The sequence below is a fragment of the Lampetra planeri genome, chromosome 6 (genome assembly GCF_965212315.1).
Source record: "Lampetra planeri chromosome 6, kcLamPlan1.2.h2, whole genome shotgun sequence".
Classification (NCBI taxonomy): Eukaryota; Metazoa; Chordata; class Hyperoartia; order Petromyzontiformes; family Petromyzontidae; genus Lampetra; species Lampetra planeri.
Window position 1 is genome coordinate 4,279,747 of NC_136112.1, and position 21,753 is coordinate 4,301,499.

Genomic DNA, 21,753 nt, shown 5'->3' on the forward strand with positions numbered 1-21,753 from the left:
TCAAGACACGTCAACTATTTTAAACACATCTCAAAATAATGCCCCGCCTTACTGTAAACCAGGCTGGGGGGATGGCGTGGGGGGGTCTGGAGGGGTGGGGGTGTCTGGAGGGGGGGTGCCTGGAAGGGGGGGGTGGAGGAGGTGGCTGGGGGGGGGGTGGCTGAGGGGGGGGGCTAGGGGGAATGGCTTGAGGGGGGGGTGTCTGGGGGGGTGGCTGGAGGGGGGGATTGGAGGGGGGTAGTGTCTGGGGAGGGTGTCTGGAGGGTGGGGCTGGAGGGGGGGCTGGAGGGGGGGGGCTTGAGGGGGGGCTGGAGGGGGTGCTGGAGGGGGGGGCATGGAGAGGGGGGCATGGAGGGCGGGTGGCTGTAGGTGGGGGGCTGGAGTGGGGGGGACTCACTGTGACTGTCCCCAGTCGGAGCCGAATGTTTGTTGACTCCGTGGGTTCCGTTCAGACGCGTCTCATCCAGACGCACAGCACCTGGGAGCGCGGCCTGTGGTTTTCCAGCGGCCGCGTTTTTGGCGGCGAATTTCTGAGCATCTCTTTGTCCGGGGGCTGCGTGGCCGATGGCAGTCGGCCACTGGAGTTTCTTCTCCTCCTCCTCCTCCATGCCGCGCGGGCGTTTGGTGCCCGCGCGGTCGACGGGCAGAAGGCTCTGAGCGCCCTGGCCGGCCGCCGCTTGGCTCGGTCGCATTTGGCCGGCGACGGTCTGACGCAGCCGCTGCAGGAGCGATTGCCGAGACGGCGACTGGCGGCTTTGGAGGGTCACGTGGTGGGAGGCTTGGAGCAGCAGCAGAGCGGACACGAGCGAGAAGACGACGCACGAGTGGCAGGCCAGGCGTCGGAAGCACTTCCTGTTGAGCAGAGCACGGAGCCGAAAGACAGGGGCAGGCAACTGAGTGTTTGACGCAGGCAGCAACGAGCTCTTCTCGTAGAGGACGACGTGCAATGGAGCGGTGTTATTTAATTTGCGCTGGGATGCTGGCGCGGTGTAGTGGACTTGAAATCCGGAGGGTCGCCGGGTTCGATTCGATCTTCCGAGGCGGCAGTTGGGGCAACTTTATTAAATCCCCACCCCACCACCACTGCATCTGTCCACTCAGCAGTAGAAACGGACTCACCAGTCGATCGGCAGGTCGCGTGTAGTGGAGGAATGTTTGGATATTCCCACGAACTTCCAAGGCATTTGGCTGGCGTGCAAGCGTAGACCAAAATATCCAGAGAGTGGCTCTCTAAAGCTCTCTTTAGTGGAGGCACTTCTGCCAGCAGTAGTGTAAGCACGTCATCGCCGGGCTGTACATTTACCTTTTTAATATATGCTATATGCATGTTGGTACAATGGTGAATAAACACTTTTCTTTTTTACTTTATTGCAAGATCACAGAATCTTGACTTAAAGCTTTCGTGACTGCAGGAATTCATATTCTTTGGGGCTTTCGGTAAAGTCACAAAGATAGGTTCAAAGAAAATAACAGAAAATAACAAAAAACTTTTAATTTTGTAATTTTCAAAAGAATACGATCGCAGAGCTCGGCGTTTTGCCTTTTACGGTTGTTAACCATTCCAACGCTAATACATAAAATAGTGAAAATGTCTATTTTACTTTGCTAACTTCTGATTGTTATTTTACAATGTAAGTTAGTAATATTCCCATACAACAACGGAAACAATACACATGTTCCACGTCATTTGTAAAAATACCGTAGAGCATTTAAATTCAACAGTGTCATTTAAACTGCCCGCAGAGATTCATTGTCCATTTTGTGGAGGGGGTAAATGAAAACAATTGATTTTAAATGTGACTTTTTCCATATTATTCGGTATTTGTTTCCCCCCCCCCCCACACATTCACATCCTTCTTGTTCCTCAAGATATCCACATTTCCTTTCCTCTCCTCTCAGCCTGCTCCACTATAACACATTCCCTTTAGCCTTGCAGATTTAAAAACACACAAATGGCTTCCTTGATTCATTGTTTGGCCCCTTTGGGCACGAATGGGTATCGCTCCTCAGTCAAGTTAATCTTTTGGTTTACATCCCTAAAAATACTGTATTGATGTCTTGGATGCGACAATTTTAATAACTGGCCCCGAGGACGCGCTTGCATGTTTTGATCACGAGGAAGAGAAATGGCAATGCCATCCATCAAACCAAATTTGTTCAGCATGAACCAAGTGGCAACTCCATAATCTTGATTTCACAATACAGTTTTAAACAACAAAGATCGTGTTGCAGGCATAGGGGTGAATGTTTAATTACACGTATAGAAGTCGTCGCCATGAACAGCACAGTGTGCAAGTTGCAATAAAGATGTATTTCAAGGCATACGTTACATTTGCACTCGGTTGAATTTGGAGTCTCAAAGTCAGCACGTTGACCATTATCATGGATATATTTCGAATTATTTCTTCTCATAGAGCCCCCTCCCTTACGCGCGGGTGTTTGGGAGTGCTTCAAACGCGATAAGCCTAAGTGACAGATTTCCCGGTGCGGCACAAATTTGACTTGGCGCCTGATGAAGTCGTTTCCACGTCACGTCAGTCATGGGGGCTCTTTGGCCATACTTGACCACACTGGTCAGTGCAGGCTTGTGAAGATGGATGGAGGTCAGAATCGGGTATGGATATCTCTCGCCACCGACGTAAGACATGAAAGGGAATCAAACTCAGATCAGCGGCATCTTAGCACTGGCGCTAACCACCGTGCGACGGCACAACCCCTGAACATTGACTCTAATGTCGAAAAATAATCAAAGAATGCTTTTTCTACGAACACTTCTTAAAATAGCCATGAAGAGTTGTCTGCACCACATGCAAGCCTGAGTGTTGTCGAGGAGAGGCCACAATATGAGGATGTACGACTCAGTCAGAGATCCCAAGCTAGGCCGAGATTACGGATGATGGGCAGATGACGCGATCGAACTAAAACACCAAGGGCAATGCGGATTGACACCGGAGCAGCGAGGCTGGCAGAGAGACGTGGAGGGACAAAAACCACAGCAGCCACGGGCCGATGCAGCAGGCACTCTTGCTGCATATAACACAGTGCCTGTGTATGCAAGCTTTGTTTACATTTCTTGGCAAGCAGGCTCAAGCAGGAGAAAGCCTTAACCATATGAGGGAGCCTCAACGCATTGAAACAGTATATCCTGAGAAAGGAACACAAGATAACTGTAAGGCACCGCAGTCTGAACGAGGGTTAACTGCCCTTATAGGGTTTCATTTATCCTTCACGAGACCAGCGTTGCTTGCATGATTGTTATTTTAAATGACTCACCGTAGCTTTTGGCTTTTGGGTTATTACGGTGCAGATGCATAAACCTTCTCCAAAACCAGACGCCACGAAGGATTTTAATGAGAAAAGAATACCTGTTACATTGCCACGGGGCCATCTCGCCTATATAAGAAATATACATCTTTAATAAAACCCAACAAAATTCTCTAGCGAGTGCCTTGTAAGGCATTAATGCATTGTTTTATTATGCCCCCTTTTTTGTTGTTGCATCTTCCGGTATTGCGACTCGGAGGACGTGTACGTTGCTAAGAAGTGCAAGATGATCAGATCGCCGAAACGGCGAGAGAACGATTATCCCACAGGCACCTGATTCTGCCACAGCTTATCTGTACAGGAAATATCTTTCCTCCCATCAAAGCACATATAAGCATAACATCTGTTCTGTCTGTCCACGTATACAGTATATAACAATAGGATTCAGTCCATCAGCCTATTGGCTTATCCAGACCAATATCGCCACGCCGCGTTTGTTTTAATAAAACAAACTCTGGACTGGTTTCAAACATCTGGGTCTCATCAGCATAGTCAGGCTTGTTAAATGAATGCTGCTGGATTAACAGATGTTATTGGCAAGAGCTCTCCATAAAATCTAGCGGACCCCATTCAGCACAAACAAAATCGACGGCATATGCCAACTCATACGTTACGGCGGACCATTATGTGCAAACGCATTCGGCATGCGTAGAGTATTTTCTCTGATCAGCAGTTTTCTATTAAGTTTACGTACCCATCACCGTCACCGTCAGCCATTATCAATCTGCTGCTGGATGAAGGCCCAAGCCACATCTTACATCCCATTTCCTTCGTTGTCACTCCGCCACTATTCTTGGCTCATCGATCATCACCCCTTCTCATGAGCCCTTGTCACGGCGACGCGTTCTTCCCCACAAAACTCGTCCAAGTTTCTTTAAAGTTTTAATTATGCCTCTAACCTGTGCGGTAAACATATACGCAGGGCCGGCCCGAGGCATAAGCGAACTAAGCGGCTGCTTGGGGCCCCCTGGCCACCAGGGGGCCCCCGAATCGTTTTTTTTTTACAATTAAATAACTTAAACAAGTGATATAAATGAATTAATGAATGAATGAATAAATGATTCAAGACAAGAAAATTCTGTCGACAACTGCTGCTTTGTCACGGCTCACGGATGTCACGGCTCATTGACAATTCGCGTGGGCGCGGGCGCGGGCGCGGGCAGGTGCGCGCAATTGTACGTCACGATAATAAATACGCCTAAGCCATGTCACAAAAAAGGACGTATCCCTCTGGTGCCGAAAAAAGAAAAAAGAAAAGGACCGAGGAGGAGAAAAAAGAGCGAGATAAAGGTATGTTTGCATTATTATTTACAGTATGTTTTGTGCAGCAGCAGCACAAATTGTGCTCACGTCACTTGAGGAAGCAGCTAGCTAGTCATGACTCATGATATTTTTATAAGCCATAAAAGTGGTAATATAAAGTGTTGTTTTTATTTTTTATTTATACATAACCTCACTGTATTCGTTTATAATATTCGCTATAACATTATAGTGTGACATTTGTGTCAATAATCTTCTAGCACAGATGAGTCTGCGTGGTGGGAGGGGGGCCCCCAAATCAAATTCTGCTTAGGGCCCCCAAGAGGCTCGGGCCGGCACTGCATATACGACTGTGACACATTGCGATCTAATGGAATGTTACGCAAACCGGGTAAATGAGCCGGGCTAGAGGAGCCATGCAATTTCAATAAAAACATATATTGCAGAAAGAAACTTCGGTCATTATTTTCTGTTGCCATTCTAAAAACTGTTCCACATGCACAAATAATATAATCAGTTCATTCTGGATCTCCCAACAGCTCTGATAAGAATCATCGCCCGATACATCTTTTTGTGGAATTCAAAAGAGTTTTTCTTCATTTTAATTTCCTGCTCTGAAGCTTTGCCCCAAAGGTCGCCAAACCAGGGGAAACTCAAGGCACCGTTTCTGCACAGGGTGTAGAATTTGGCAGACGCTTATGGAGTGTCATCACAGGGACAGCCTTACAAGAGTAAAGGTTATTCCTTTAATTTATGGCCCATTGCAGCTCTTAAGAGTGCACGGTAAATCTCAACACCACACTCGTGTTACAAACGGTTGAACATTTGGGTCACTTAAGGGTGCTGACATGTGCTATTTTTACATCTTAGGCATAAATGCACAATGTGCATCGCGATTTTATTGTTTAACAAAATGTGTGCTTAACACAAATTCAGGAAGTTGGCCAAATCGATGAAAACTTGATTTTATAAAGTAGTATAAACCTAATAATTGGTTCGTAAAGAACGAAAATAGCAGTCATACCAAAAAAACAACATATGCTCGTATTAATCACAAAGATGACTCTATGTAGAGAATACGAAACAGAGCTATAGATCGTGCAACACTGTGTGCATTCAGATCTTTACATTTAATATCGTAAATCTGTGGCTCTGCAGGCCAGCATCAGAAGGTCGCCTTGGCATGCGTTCAAGAGATTTGCAAGAGTCGAAGCTGTACGACTTGTGAAATAAATAAGCGCGCAACATATTGCGAAACAATAACGAGCTTTGTCAATTTTCAAGGCTGGCTCCGGAGCAGTCATTACACAATCCTTCGGATGGATGACTTCTTGCAATGACATTGCCCAGATGTTTATGTTTTTTTTGTTCCCCCCCCCCCCAAAAAAAAAACGTGCAGCCCTCTGTTTTAACCGAACACTCAAATGCAACTTAATACGAACTTGCAGCTGGCTTCTTGAAACACGTATGACTTTGACACATCAACATATCTTTTTTTTTATTAAACAACGCTGAGCTGTTAAGCTATATGACAAAACATTCACGATTGTACCTTCATATATTCACACCACTAATGAGTCTCGTGTGTTCTGTGTTTAATTACCATATGTTTTAATTGATTGTTATTGTATGAATGGAATTTAACAAAAGTACTTCGGTGTAAAATGTTTTTCATTTGACTATGTTTTGGATTTTTGTCAAACTTTTGAGATCTTTAAGAGGCTTTCCCTGTAACTTTACAAATGGAGACAATTCACACGGAGAAAAAAAAACGATGACATTATCTTTTTGTGAACATGTTTTGTCTTATTACTATTTTTTTACAATATGTACATTTATTTAAAGAGAAAAGTCTGGCCAGTAGAGGTGAAGCAATTAATCGGTGTGTCAATAAACATCGACTCTTATGCTCATGATGCATATCCAAATCACATGTATAAAACTTGATTTCCCCTCATCTCTATACTAGCCTAATAATGGAAATGAACGTACCAATTTATGATGTATGGATCATGAACATGAAAGAACATACAGATGAAGCTGATACATGCGCAGAGCAGCATGGATAAGTAAGGAATGCATGGAATTGCACTGAGATAGAAAGATGATCACATGGACCAACATAACACACATCATACTGACTACATGAAATAAGTGGGCTTGGGCAGGGGATATGACTATAATATAAAATAATAACAGCAACTCAAAGCGCCTTATGTCACATCACTATCATTCAAAGTGAAAGGTGTCCCTGTGCAGGACATGGTGCTTCAGCACTGGTCTGCAAAGAGGGAATTATTCTGGCAGAAGGGGGCCAATGATCCCTGTTGGTCACGTGAGTGAATTGAAGGGGTGATGGCCCATTGGTGCAGACTGATGACTGCGACAGCCAAAGGAGTAAATACGCCCGAGAAGATGGAGTTGGAGTGTTGACATCGTTCCATTTGCATAATAAGGACGGATTTTTGCATCACGTGACCATGAGAGATGGCAACAGCTTAGGAAGGTTTTTTACCCAGCAGTGAATGGGGAGTGAGTCATGATGATATGATGTATGTGATAGGTTCGAGCGAACCCTTCAGCATCTAAGGGATGTTCTATGAACCAGTGTTATTCAAAGAGTTGGTGCTTGAATTTAATCGTGGCCATGAACCTTTAAACACCAAGGGCCCAGTGATGGATGTAGAGTTTAACCTTGATCGAAAATCACGTCCGCACAGCAGCAAAGCTACATTTGTCTTACAAATTTTGCACGTGCAATTTTTTTTTTAACCAGGTGAAATTAAGCCCTGGAAATAAAGGGTAATTGCAACAATCGTCATAATTCTGGTAAAAAAAATGAAAACTGCTGAAAACTGATTCCTCAAAATATTTTCCAGGGTTATTTCTGGAGACAATAAAATACATGCAATGTACAGCGCAACTCCAATAATCCGAATTGGTAGAGAGGGGTGGGGGGGGCCATATTGCAGATGCTGTAAATCCACGGCGCACCATGGCGGTTATTCTCGTGTGTCGCGGATTTCAGGAGAAATTAGCCGTGCGGCTTCGTTGACTTCGTGAAAAATGACAGGGTAAAAGCGTCACGTGACTAGCAGCTCCACTAATCCGCGATAAATTCCCAGATTGAGGTTGGAATGTTTTCAAGACCCGAATGGTGCAAATCTGCGAAATGTCTTCTCCCTTAATTTATTTTTTTATGTTAGAAATTGATTTACAATAAAAAAAAATGTTAATGCTCAAATCCTTTCCTACTCAACATATCACACGAGCACAGCCCGCCTGTGCTGATGCAAAACAAAACGAAAATGTGCACAGAAAATGCATTTCACCTACCTTTCTATCCGCAGCTGCTGACTTGTATCTGCAGCTATGCCATTCAAACAATTGACAGACTTTCTATTGCTATGAAGCCAGCGGCCACTTTGAAATGCAAATCGCTCAAATAAATAAATACATATCATGCTGCTTTGAAGCCAGTGACCTATTTTCACTGCGCAGCACTTACAAATATGATCATGATGCGAGGGCTGGGTTCTTGAAAATCTGTGCTCAAGTAGAATTCGCGAATGTAGATACTGTACTATATACTCTTAGTTCTTTCGGTAAAGTCACGTAGGTAAAAAATGAAATTAAAATTAATAAAAAATAAAAACAATAAAATCACTGTACTATGTTGAAATGGGGAAAAAGGGGTAAGGCTCCCATGTCTGACTGAACATACGGGAGAAAATGAAAGTGTTTCATAACATGAATCCATGAATATACACAAATAACATCCATGTAGCTATTTAAATAGAACAACAATATAAACAGGTGACAGCGCAGAATAATACAACAAAACGGAGTGAAATAAAAATTGCACCACTTGGAAGTTTGTTTGACCCCAAAACGCAAGACGCCTGAACGTGACAGCGATACACGGCCACCTCGGCGTCCGCATGGGGCCTCCCCGACGATCGGACGGCCAAGACGCACACGGTAACGCGTGCGCGCGCCGTGCGCGTGGGTGCTTGCGCACACGGAAGGCCACAGTCCACCGCTGCGCGAGTAGCCCCCCTTCCCGCGCCTCCCCCCCTCCACCTCGTTGGCGCGGTGCCCAATCGCGAAAACTGCCGCGAAGCTTGCGCCGATATTGCCAACATGACCGAATTTCGGGGAGAGAAAAATCCACGAAATGAAGAGGTTTTACTGTATTTGAATGGTTTTTGTTTTTTACCAAAGCATGCATTTGGAAGTTTGGAAGGGGTCTGACATAATGTGGTGGACGCATGGACATTATGTTCAAAAGCAGTCCTAAGTCTACCAGCATTTTCAAATACGCATTTCGTTTTCACGAAATGACCTCAAATGGCTGCTGGTGAGAGGCACGAAGAGTTACATTTCACCAGAGTTAAATTATATCAGAGGTCGCTTGGACAGCTAAAGCTGTTCATCAGCGAGGCAACGTGCACATCTGCAAATAATTGTTTTTTTTTAACCACTACACAGGCTAATGAAGGAAATGGCAGGCAAAGCGAGGGTGGACGCAATGCGATCGGGGCACAGCTGGAGTTACAGGACCCAGGGGGGTTGGTGGTGATGTGGCGGGGGGGTCTCGCTCTTAACTGAGAAATAAAACCTCAAGCAAGGCAAACCTCTCCTGTGCGTGGGTCTGACAGTCTGGAAAATCGGTGTCCCTTTGCACCGGTCGTTAAGCTTCATTAGCTAGAAACCACCATTGCGCATAGATGAGATGAAAGGGGAAAAAAATACTCCCTGAATTTTGACGAAAAAAAAGGGGCTCATAAAACATGCTTAAAAAGAGCACGTTTTTTATACTATGGCAGAGAAACGGGGGGGGGGGGGGCTTACAGTAATGATGAAACAAAGAAAATCGTGCGATAAGAAGAAACTGGTTTTCAAAGTTACGGCATTTAAAGGAACTTTTGAAGATTGCACATTCAAACTGATGTATTATTAACGAGGTCAGCCCATGTGTTTTAATGTTGCGCTAAAGGACATTTTTCTAACGCTTGCAAAGGGAGTGTCAGAAAACCTAGACTGCCTGCATCATTGTTGCATATAAAAAAAAACAAAGGATAAAAATCCCCCGTGTAGCCTTAATAGACTGTTGGGGCCAGTGCCGTTAGCGAGCACTTGAAGGCCGACATGGTGCATGAAGGGGTGGGTGGCCCAAGTACCACGCCATGCCACCTTTGTCTCTCCAGTAGCAATGTTTACACACTGCACCAGGTATTCATTTGAGGCCGAGTCAACATAGGGGAGGCCCATAACCCGTTCAGATAATCGTCACTGGTGTTGGTGGCCGTGAGCGGGAATTGAACTTGGGTCGCCGGGTTCGTAGCGCAGCGCTCTTAACTGCTACACTGCCGCTCCCTATATATACACACACGCACACTCAGTAATCACGTAAATCCTTATTTCGGTGAAAAAGCCTCGGTCGATCGGGGTGCGTGTTCGCAACTCTGACAACACGTTTACACGATCCAGACAGGCGTCATTTCACCAGCTGAAAACCCATCGAGACAAGTTTTTTTTGGCAAAGGGCGACTTGGGTCAACGAAGCGACGGCAGAACAGTGCGTTGCAGACCTGACGTACAGAGCTGGGAAAGATCAAGAGAGAAAAAAAATCAATTAACACACCAAGGCTGAACACAATCGTCAAAGCTTGCAAAACACAACACAGCGGAATGGACGTAAGAAAAAAACAAGTACTGAAACACTCGAACCTAAGGCTGTCATGTCTACTTTGTAAACAAAACAAAATACGAGTAAACAGAACAGTTGGTCTTGAGAGGCCAGCTTCATTTTACATGCAACGTTTTTTATTGCACACTTTTATTTAACTCACTCTGTCTGTTGTTGTTTTCGTTGTTGTTGTGTCGTTGTATCCTCAAATCTTGTAACTACATTTTTACCCACTTCCCAATGTGGTATCGACTGCAAACTTGGTATGCTTATGTCATACTGATGACAATACTATATTCTATCACGAAAACAATATTTTAAAACATTATTTTTTACATGTTATGTTTCGGATTGAGTCTAATTGTCCATGGTAAACTGACGTTGCCTGTAATTGGCCATGGCCCCTTACGTTATGGCAAGCTTCGGGGCCTCTTTCTGTAGTCGTGAAGTTCTTCCATTACTAGTACGGTACATTTCATTAAAGCGTGTTTAAAAAAAAGTTTTTTAAAATATTACTTTTTTTTTTGCATAAACAACGTGCCACGAGCTACGAGTATAAGCATCGTCGAGGACCGTCAACAAGACTGTGCCTTGATCGACAGCTGTTCCACAGCCTGGACTCTATTTCGATTTAAAGCTTTCGTGACTACAGGGGTTTATCTTCTTGGTTCTTTCGGTAAAGTCACGTAGAATGGAAATAATAAAATAATAAAAAATAAAACATAATAAAATAATTCTCACAGCATTCAGACTCTGTCTTCTCGACAGACCTGTTCTCCACCTGAGGACGGCTGCTTGCGTTGTGGCCGAAACGTCGTGAGAATTATTTTATTATGTTTTATTTTTATTATTTTATTATTTCCATTCTACGTGACTTTACCGAAAGAACCAAGAAGATGAGCCTGGACTCTCTCGCGGCACTGACGGGTGAACGATCCCGAGTTTAAACAGACGTTATGGAGCCGGGGGCCCGATGGGGCTGATTGCGCGTCTCTATTCCCAGCCAAAACGTGGGCAAAGTGCGGCACGTGGGGGGGGGGGGAAGGTGCCCCACGCCTCTCCATTCGCAAGTTATTCAGAGATGGGGAGAGCAGAGAAAGGCACGGCGAGATGCCACTCTTTTTTGCGCCCTCTCTACTGCCTCCATTATCTGAATGTCCCCCTCCCACCACCACCACCACCACGTCAGCCATCTGTGCTGGTGGCTCCACGCTTCTTCTCCTTTTGACCTTCTGACGTGCTTCGTCGTCGGCGTGGCGTGCGCGACGACCACCAACCACCACCACGTGACGTTTTCTGTGTTGTGCGTGGCGCTGCGCGTGTTTTTTTGTGTTGCGTTTGTGTTCATTTGTCGCTGGTGACTTTGTATTTCGTATCGAAATCGCCTCCAGTGCTGTTGCTGCTGGCGGCAATAAAAGTTGTTTAAAAGTAAAAAAACGTCCTCTCCTCTGCCTGTGATGATGATGATGGCCATCCTACTTTGGTCCGTAACATAAAAACGAGGGCCTCCTTTTCCCAGCATGCCCACATCCCGCTCTTTCTGCACAGCGTTCTTGAGGCGTGGAAGCATTCCGATCCCACGTATTTCGTGCTTTAAAAAGAAATAAATCTAAATACAGGTATGCTGCTGCAGCGAAAGACCTGGCAAATTCGGAGAAAGCACCTTAAATCATCCTCCTCTGTCTAAACCGGCGAGTTTAATGGGTACAGCACAGTCGAGCGTCAGGCGGCATGTGGTCAGATAAAGTGCGAGTACTCCGACTTCTTCCAAGGCGTCTGGCCAGTGTGGAAGATTAGGCCAAAATACCCCCCTGCGGGGCTCTATATCTGCCTGCGAGTCAAGGACCTTACGCATGAGAAATTGCAGGGCTGCCCCTTTACCTTGTGTAAATAGAAATTGTATTGGATTGTATGAGATGTGTCCAGCTTATTTTGCTTTCTGACGACGAAGCATTTGAAACGAGTTGGTTCACTTGAAGGAGGCCTCCTTTACTCTTCACTTGAAGGTGGGTCTCTTCACTTTCAAACTTTGATATGGAAAACTTCCAGTTGATGCAAAGGTATCCTTTAATGGAATATATATACATAACATGCTTGTGAAACTGGTCAAGTCCCTTGCTCTACTGTTAAGTTTTATACAAACATTTACATTTGCAGCCGTGGCAACATTTCCAGCCATTCTATTGTGCCGTAAAATGCTTGTAACCATATAAAATCACATCTATCCAATCCAATGTTCATCTTCTTGGTTATTTCAGTAAAGTCACGGAGAAGGGAAGTAATAAAATAATAAAGATAAAACATAATAAAATAATTATTATGTTTTATGTTTTATTTTTATTATTTTATTACTTCCCTTCTACGTGACTTTACCGAAAGAACCAAGAAGATGAATCCCTGCAGTCGCGAAAGCTTTAAATCGAAAAATATCCAATGTTACCCATACAGTACTCAAAACGCTCAAAATCCCCTTGCGCAAAGAGCCAGGCACCCAAAGTGAATTAGATGTTTAAATATAGGATGCAAAGCTTTTCTCCAACATCTTTGCCCGTGTTTATACTGCGTGAATGCATACCACGTGAGGGTCCGAGGCGTAAAATAGCTAAACAACTGCGTCATTTTGGGAGTTTTTGCAGGATCTCTCTTAAGGGAAAACGAGACTTCGTGTTTAGCGTGGAAGCAGTAATGGTGGCCGGCTTGTCACGAACACGACAGAGTCTCCACCTAGTCTGACAGACCCTAGACACAAATTCTGTTAGCGAGCATCTATTAAAGCGGGCACGGGTGTAGAAGGGGGTGGTGGTGAGAGAAAGAGCCAGCAGCCACAGCCAAACCAAATTTGTCTCCCCGAGTGTTGCTGTTCACACAGTGCGGGCTGGAAAAGCCCAGAACAGGTTCAGGTGCCGCATTCCGCTGACTGGGAATTTAATACAGATTCAGCAAAGATAGTATCGGCACGTGGGTGAACCACGACTCTCCACACCGTGTGTGTGTGTGCTTATTACTTCCCTCATCGATTCCTCCCACCCATGTTGAGGACTCTGTCTTGTTGCATCTCATCCACACTCTGGGTCAACCACTTCTCGACCCTGCAATTCCCTCCCACTGTCTCCCTCCCTCCACCCCAAGTTCTTAGAACCTGTGAACGTGTCACAACTATTATCTATTACAACTATTATAGCGCCGTTTGTCGCTGTCCACTTGGGCGTTTTGGGCCTCAGTGCTTTAGAAACCGCGATTTTTTTTGGTTTAAACGCGCGCACGTACAGATGCAAAATATTCCCCCGTATAGTCTTCAACAAACTGTTGGGGCAAGTGCTGTTAGCGAGTATCACCTATTGGAGGCCGGCACGGCACACGAGGCGGTGGGTGGCTAGCACCACGCCGGACCGCCTTTGTCTCCCTCGTGGCGATGTTTACACACCGCACCAGGTACTCATTTGAGGCTGAGTCGACCTAGGGGAAGCCCAGGACCGGTTCAGATAATCGTCACCGGCGTTGGCCGTGGGCGGGAATCGAACTCGGGTACCCGGGTTCGTTGCGTTTCGCAGCGTAGCGCTAACCGCTGCACAACCGCTACACAAAGACAAAGATTCCCCCGTGTAGCCTGAACAGACTGTTGGGACAAGTGCTGTTAGCGAGCACCTATGAAGGCCGGCACGGCACACGAGGGGGTGGGTAGCCAACACCACGCCCGGCCGCCTTTGTCTCCCTAGTGGCGATGTTTACACACCGCACCAGGTACTCATTTGAGGCTGAGTCGACCTAGGGGAAGCCCAGGACCGGTTCAGATAATCGTCACGGCGTTGGCCATGAGCGGGAATCGAACTCGGGTCGCCGGGTTCGTAGCGCAGCGTAGCGCTAACCACTACACAACGCACCAACCCACACACACTCACAGGAGGGCTGATTTATCTGACCTAAGACTTGTATGCAGATGTCCATGTGGGGGTTAAAGGGCAAACCAGAGGCCCCACTCAACTTGCGCAAAACATCTAATGGTTGCTATGACACCCGAGAAGAGCTCCCTTTAATGAATGCATTCCATTGGGCCAGAACACAAGTGGAGGCTTCTTAATGAATGAATCTGACCTAATGCAGACAACAATGCGGTGCCCATGAAATTATAATTGCTTGATTCTTTTCAACAGGTTAAGTGATGTTGTTGTTGTTGTTGTAATGTCTGAATGAAAAGAAAGTCCCTACGGAAGAAAATTAGGAAATTAGATTTTGCGATTAGGTCTCACAGCGCATGTTATATCAAGTACGAACAGAGGTGTGGACTCGAGTCATGTGACTTGGACTCGAGTCATGTGACTTGGACTCGAGTCAGACTCGAGTCATGAATTTGATGACTTGCGACTCGACTTGGACTTGCATAACAATGACTTTGTCCCACCTATGAGATGTGGACTCGAGTCATGTGACTTGGACTCGAGTCAGACTCGAGTCATGAATTTGATGACTTGCGACTCGACTTGGACTTGCATAACAATGACTTTGTCCCACCTATGAGATGTGGACTCGAGTCATGTGACTTGGACTCGAGTCAGACTCGAGTCATGAATTTGATGACTTGCGACTCGACTTGGACTTGCATAACAATGACTTTGTCCCACCTATGAGATGTGGACTCGAGTCATGTGACTTGGACTCGAGTCAGACTCGAGTCATGAATTTGATGACTTGCGACTCGACTTGGACTTGCATAACAATGACTTTGTCCCACCTATGAGATGTGGACTCGAGTCATGTGACTTGGACTCGAGTCAGACTCGAGTCATGAATTTGATGACTTGCGACTCGACTTGGACTTGCATAACAATGACTTTGTCCCACCTCTGAGTACGAACATATGAAATGTTGGGACGAGATAAGCCTAACGTGGCATTCCTTGCATTTGTATCCGAAATGTAGCACTGTGCAGTGTTGTGAACAAATCCAATTATCTCCACCCCAGGAAGATTTATGAAACAGGAATGCGTTTTACATCATATGTGCGTTTGAAAAAAAAAGAACATAAAAACTGGAGAAAGAAAACGTAAGACTTTGCTTTTTGGAATACGGCTCAGGTTTAGAAAACCAGTGATTTTACACTATTTTCATGGCCGAATATTCTCATCCGGCCAAACGTCACTCACTTGTCAATGATTACTACTAAAATGAGCCAAGAATGTTTGTTTGTGTGTAACGCGCGTGACGTCACTCCACATGCCGCAATCCCCGTCATTAATTATTCATGAGCGGGTGAATTTTTACACGCAGGCATAAGTTTGACGTTTCTTTATTGAAAGTGAATCTAATAAATAATTCTACGCAGCAACAAAGTGGATTTGGTGTCTTTATTTATTTCTTCAGCACTTGAGAAAAAAGGTAAGTCTAGTTTATGTTTCTACATTATGGTAAAATAGACATTTCTCGGTGATTTTCCAGATATTTTATCGAATTCCAATTTATTTCAACCCCGGCGACCCAAAGTAGAAGATAATAAAGTATCATAGCAGTGAATTTGAAAAAATTGAAGGTCAGTTATATACAGTGCTACAGTGACATGAAGTGAGGTGTTTTATGACGTAGTTTCGTGCAAGATTCACTGCCATTAAATTTACACAGGATACAATTATACTCTGCTCATTTTTTTCAGTAAATATTACAGCTTCAGTCTTAGGATGGACGAACAAGCTAGTTAGGAATAAACACCGTTGTAAAAGGACGGTCAAGTGTTTAACATTTGTCGAAGGTGTGCACAAAATAAGTACTTCCCTTTTAATTTAAAGCTTTCGTGACTGCAGGGATTCATATTCTTGGTTCTTTCGGTAAAGTCACGTAGAAGGGAAATAATAAAATAATAAAAATAAAACAATAAAATTCTCACGACGTTTCGATTGCAACACAAGCAATCATCATCAGGTGTGAAAACCACAGGAAGAAAAAAAACACAGCAAGAAAATCGTCTTGCTGTGTTATTCACACCTGATGACGATTGCTTGTGTTGCAATCGAAACGTCGTGAGAATTTTATTGTTTTATTTTTATTATTGTATTATTTCCCTTCTACGTGATTTTACCGAAAGAACCAAGAATATACCTCCCTTTTGTAATATTTCCGTGTGACTTCACGTGCTCAAAGAGACTGACACAACCCCCCTTATGGTGCATATTAGCGACCTCATGCCAAATGTAAATGCTCCACATTTTTCCCATTGAGCAGTAGCTGTGCGCCGTGCGGAACAATAGTTTTTGTTTAAAAATAAATATATGCTTCATCTGAATTCCTTGATCATAGCGTTGCTCACAAAAAAACCACAACAACCCAGTGTATTGCACACTCTCGTTCTGCCCAGCTGATCAAACATTGGCCGGGAGATGTGGCAGGTTTGTTTTGTTAGCAAAGATGCAAACTGCTTTGCTAAACAGCTGTCACACGGGTTAAGCACTTTTTCTCTTCTGCATTTCACAAGTTTCATCTCCCTACTTTGAGAATCACGTTCCACTTAAAGAGTATGCTTTAAAAAAAATAAGATTAAAACCCACTGAGAAACACAGCATCGCTCGCACTCTTTTATCTAAGGCGAAATATATATATTTGAATTCCGATTTGGATGGAGCACACACGACTAGAATATTTAACGGAAACTCTGAACTATTTATAATTGGAAATGACTTATTGAATTGCTATTAGTTTGGAAATTGCATTGAATAATATATCAAAGTTAATTATTGCACAGAGCAGTGCAAACATATCATATGTGCTACTGCGCTGTAAGCACACCGACTTGAATGCATCCCTAGGGCGATAGTGATTCGCACATATTTCACTAATAGAGCAGCAGTGTATGACAGAAATGGATACTATATCAATATTGTATCTCTGACTGGGTGTGGATGTAATGACGCTACAGCTTTACATTTGAAATTTACTTGCAAATCCTTAAATGGCTAAATTCTTGAAGTATTTTTAGCACCTACTCTTCTGACAAATACCCTCAAATATCACCTGTCAAAATTCCGGGCACATATTTGGCACCGCCAAAACCTGGTATGGATGAACAAGCATAGTTGTCCCTATTCCTGTTTACAGACAGATAATTAAATCATGCACATTCAACGTCAACTAGAATCAAAATCACATATACACTGTTTGGGCAAATTCTCATTTCTTATACATCATTCGTCTTATTAATAAATAAAATGTTCTTAAACCCATGAGTTCAAATAAGACGAGTTGATATGCTTACAGTTTTCCCAGGGTATTTCAAACAGCACAACTTTACTTTGACAGCAGAAAAGGTGATTTCCGAGGGCCTTATCCAAGAGTAGATTAACAAAGTACAGAAAAGTATATGATTATTCAATTGGCAACGAAGTAGGCTGTATGTAAACAAAATAAAATCCATAAACTGAGGTAAAGGTTTAAATGTAATGGTTCAGGCTATTTTATTTAACTTACTGACAGAAGGGCCTCTTCCTCCAAGGCGACGTGGCCCACTCTCCCACACGGAGCAGACATCTTGTAAGAGGTGGGAGAATGCCACCCACACTTTACCCCACCACACACAACGAATTTTGGTGAACCGTTGATTTGAAGCTTTCGTTCTTTCGGTAAAGTCACGTAGGTAGAAAAATAACGTGACTTTACCGAAAGAACCAAAGAGTTTGGTGAACACCTTTTTTACACTGCTGGTTGGACAGAGGAGAGGGCATTCAAGGCACCCTCCCGTTTCATCAACCGCCACTCTGTGACATCGAAGCGATGAACTCTGGGATTGAAAGTACAGCGAGTGTGCCAACCATTGCAGCACAGCAACGTACATCTTAAAAAAAATAATCCAACTGCTTGTGAGTTTAAATAAACCGTGATGATTTTTTTTTCTGGGACGCACACGTATTTTTGCTTGACCTTTACACGTACTTAGATCCAAGTAGTTCGGTGAGTGATCGGCGACCAAATGTGAAAGGTCAGCAGGCTTCAGCCTAAACTTTTGACCACTGGAATGTGGCCGTTGCCACAATGTGGAAACGTCAAACGACAACACGCATCGACATTAAAGCGCACTGCGCTAACAGTACGGCATTAATAGTGACATATTATACACCATAACCTGCATTTACAAATGTGAAAAAGTGTCCTTGCAAAATCGTGGCTAGCCCGGAGGGAAATAACACCGTAATGCAGTACATTTTGGATTTACATAACCATCTAAATTGCGATCGTGCCTCAAGAACTGTAGTCTTGATCATTCTCAGCTTCAGCATCCTCAGCGTATTGAAAAGAAAAGTTACATTCCACACTGGCACACCGCATTCAACCCCGAGGGTGTATTCTTCAAATGTCAGGCAGCGGGAGTTTATTACTAAACTGTTAGGTGCTGCAAAAGGCAAATAATTTGTTGACAAACATTGCACTGGGGCAACTGTATGCAGCTTGTTAACATAAATAAGACAGGAACCGAAGTGAAAATTGGGCAGGCTGGTTATCTCTACAATGCCGATGATACTATACTGCCCTTCTGCCAGATAACACATTTTATTGAGTAGGAAGACCCCATAAGAATACGCCATGAAGTAATGCAGGTTCATTGCATCAACATTTACAACACGCATTGCATTTTTTTCTTCTGGGAAATGGTTATGTGACAAAGACATTCCCGTGGATTCAAACCTTGTGCCAAGCTCCGCTGGTTTCAGCTCAGCACTTCTGGTTTTAATTTGCTAATGGGCTGCTTTTTAGGCGAAGCTAAAATCGCAAACACGTGTTGTGGACTGTTTTTAAGTTCTTTCTCTCGGTTAAAAAGAAAGAGTGCAAAACAAGGATTATGACTGAACACACCAAAAGTGTGCCATTGAGAATCGAGTAAAATAATTCAGGATATTAAAACAATCAAGGAATGAACGTAAATAATTGGCTAGTCCTGATGTATGATGGGGATATTTGCTGCAAAGGCCATTTAGTTAAAATGGAGATTAATTTGCACCATTAGTAATGATGGGGCTAGCAGTGGCGTAGTGGTGAGTGCACTTCTCCATTAACTAACCGATTCTGACCACCGTGAAGTACAGTCAAGCAAGATCCACGACCGACGCAGGATGGGAAGGCCTTCATACAGCAGCAGATTGGCAAATGTCTGTAAATGATGCACCTTCAGCGATATTCTCTCCACGATCGAAATATGTTAACTACCTCGCCTGCTCCACTGGAGGTCATGGGTTCGATCCTGACATTGACGCCTGTATATTTGGAGTTTGCATGTTCGCTCCGTGGACGTGTGGATTTTTCTCTGGTTTTCCCCTCCGCATTTAGAATCAACGTGCGCTTAAGAGTATTTGGCTGCTAGAAATGTCCCTGTGATAAGCCACTTCGTTGAGCTATCATACGTGGCCAGGTCGCTTTGGGGGAGGAAAAAAAAACTACATGGCTCGGTCGGCCTTACCTGGTAAAATAAAAAAAAAGTGTTAATTCAGTTTTAGGATGAAGGCCTCACCACAATTGTCACCATCCCCCATAGTGCTCCTATGGCAAAATCCATCTCACTCCTGCGCTTGAGCAGAGCACTCCATCTCCGCAGTGGTCGTCCTCTCGGGTTCTTTACCATGCCACACATTGTTATTATTACTTATGTGTAATGATATGATGAGAGGATATAGGAGAGCAACACCATTTTTTTTAAAAATACTGAAATGCCAGATGCTGTATTTTAGATGCTTTATGGCCAAATCACTGGTTTACTTTTTACATACATTTCATGGGTCAAAAGGTCTGAAGTGAGTGTACTGGCGATAGAAATTGGCAGGGGGTGTCAGGATGAGGGAGGGAGTTGTGAAATGCTTGACAGATCAAAGTCTGTAATCACCAGCTCGCTTCAACAGACGTAACCTTTTCATCCAAGAACTGACAAGGCAGAACATGAAATGAATCATTCTGATTAGCTGGTGAGCCGTTTAAATGTTGATGATACACCCCGTCGTACAGTGCTGTATTTTGTAATGAGCAATGCCCACAGCAAAGTGGAGTGCAGTTTTAATTTCTACTGCGTAAGGTTTCGCAGTCACGCTCGATAGCTCTCCCGACGCGTGTGTTGGGTTGTACTGTGCGACGTTCGGCATAATGTCCGACGTTTCGCTTCACGTGCCGGGGGAGATCTTCTTCAAGAACTGAGATGTATGATTTAGCTCTTCACGTAAGATTTTTTACACGAGAACAACTCCAGCATGGCCTCCTCTCCCCCCCAAACGCACGGGAGATGACGAACGCGGTTGCCCTAATTGGTAGCACATTTCTGTCGCTGTCCCACAACTTACCGTATTCGTTCCTTCACGCTATGTTTCTGTCACCGGGGGGGGGGGGGGGGCGAGCTTCCCCCAGACACCAACGGAGCAAGCGGCCAATGAACGGATTTCCACTGCGGCTTCACGGTTGCCACACACCTCACCAAGGTGCTGGGACCGCTCCGCTCACTCTCAGAGGCCTACTAGCGGGTCACGGCATCTATACCGCCCCTCGGAAACATTTGCAACGCCGTGGGGGCGGGCGGGGGGGTGGATTCAAATGGAAAACACACGGTGGAAAAAAAAATCACTAAATAGATATTTGCTTGGGACAGCATATGTTAAACCTTGTTAACGGAAAATTGCAATAGATTCTCACTGGCCATGGAGGTTAGGTGTTGGGGATGGGATGGGGTTGGGGAGGAGGAATTGGAGATTGGGGGATATCAAGATCAACCGCGCGAAGCTTTGAAGCACTGGGAAAATAGACAGGCCACAAATGGCCTATAGCAATGGCTGGGATCCCACTTTGTAATGGTCGTGAAAATTTATAATTATTTTTATGGACTAGGAAAGGTTATTTATAAGGACGACTCAGTGATAAAACATTTTTTTGACAGTTCAGAAAGGTAATATATACGAACCTCTAACAAGGCAGACGTGCTATGCATTGTTTTCTAAATCTAATTTGACGTGATAATGAAAAAAAACTTCCCTCATTTAAACTTTTCCGAACACAATTGAAGCCCAAAATTACACATTCCTAAACTGGCTTTTTTAGCACCATAATACTGGATGCGCAAAATACAGGGCGATCCATTTATAGATCAGTCCACTACTAATGACTCATTTTTACTTAACAGACCATTTAATACTGTGAAAGTGATTGCTCCATAATATACAGAGGCCAGTGTTACAATATTGAATGAGTGTATTGAGATTGACGGGAGACACACAAGGGCTTTCAATTTGCCTTCATTATTATTAACTTATTGGGGTAGCTATACATGGACCTTCCTTACTTTGACATGTAATTTGGTAAAGTGTTTCAAGAAAGCCCGACTGGTCTCTGACAAACGGACCTATACATTTTTTATAACTGATACTAATAATGTCTTGGACATAACAAAATCAGCGGCGAGATGTTAACTACCTCGCCAAGTATACAGGAGGTCGTGGGTTCGATAACGACCCTGATGCCTGCTGTATATT

At 44.2% G+C, this 21,753-nt stretch overlaps 1 protein-coding gene across 1 annotated transcript in view; it reads right to left on the minus strand.

The window, feature by feature from the left end:
- Window positions 1-21,753, minus strand: part of LOC144719427 (uncharacterized) — a 43,601-nt gene that overhangs the window by 9,202 nt on the left and 12,646 nt on the right. Inside the window, exon 3 of the mRNA XM_078595327.1 lies at window positions 398-852. Coding sequence (XP_078451453.1) covers window positions 398-852 — 455 coding nt within the window. The remainder of the gene's footprint in view (window positions 1-397; window positions 853-21,753) is intronic.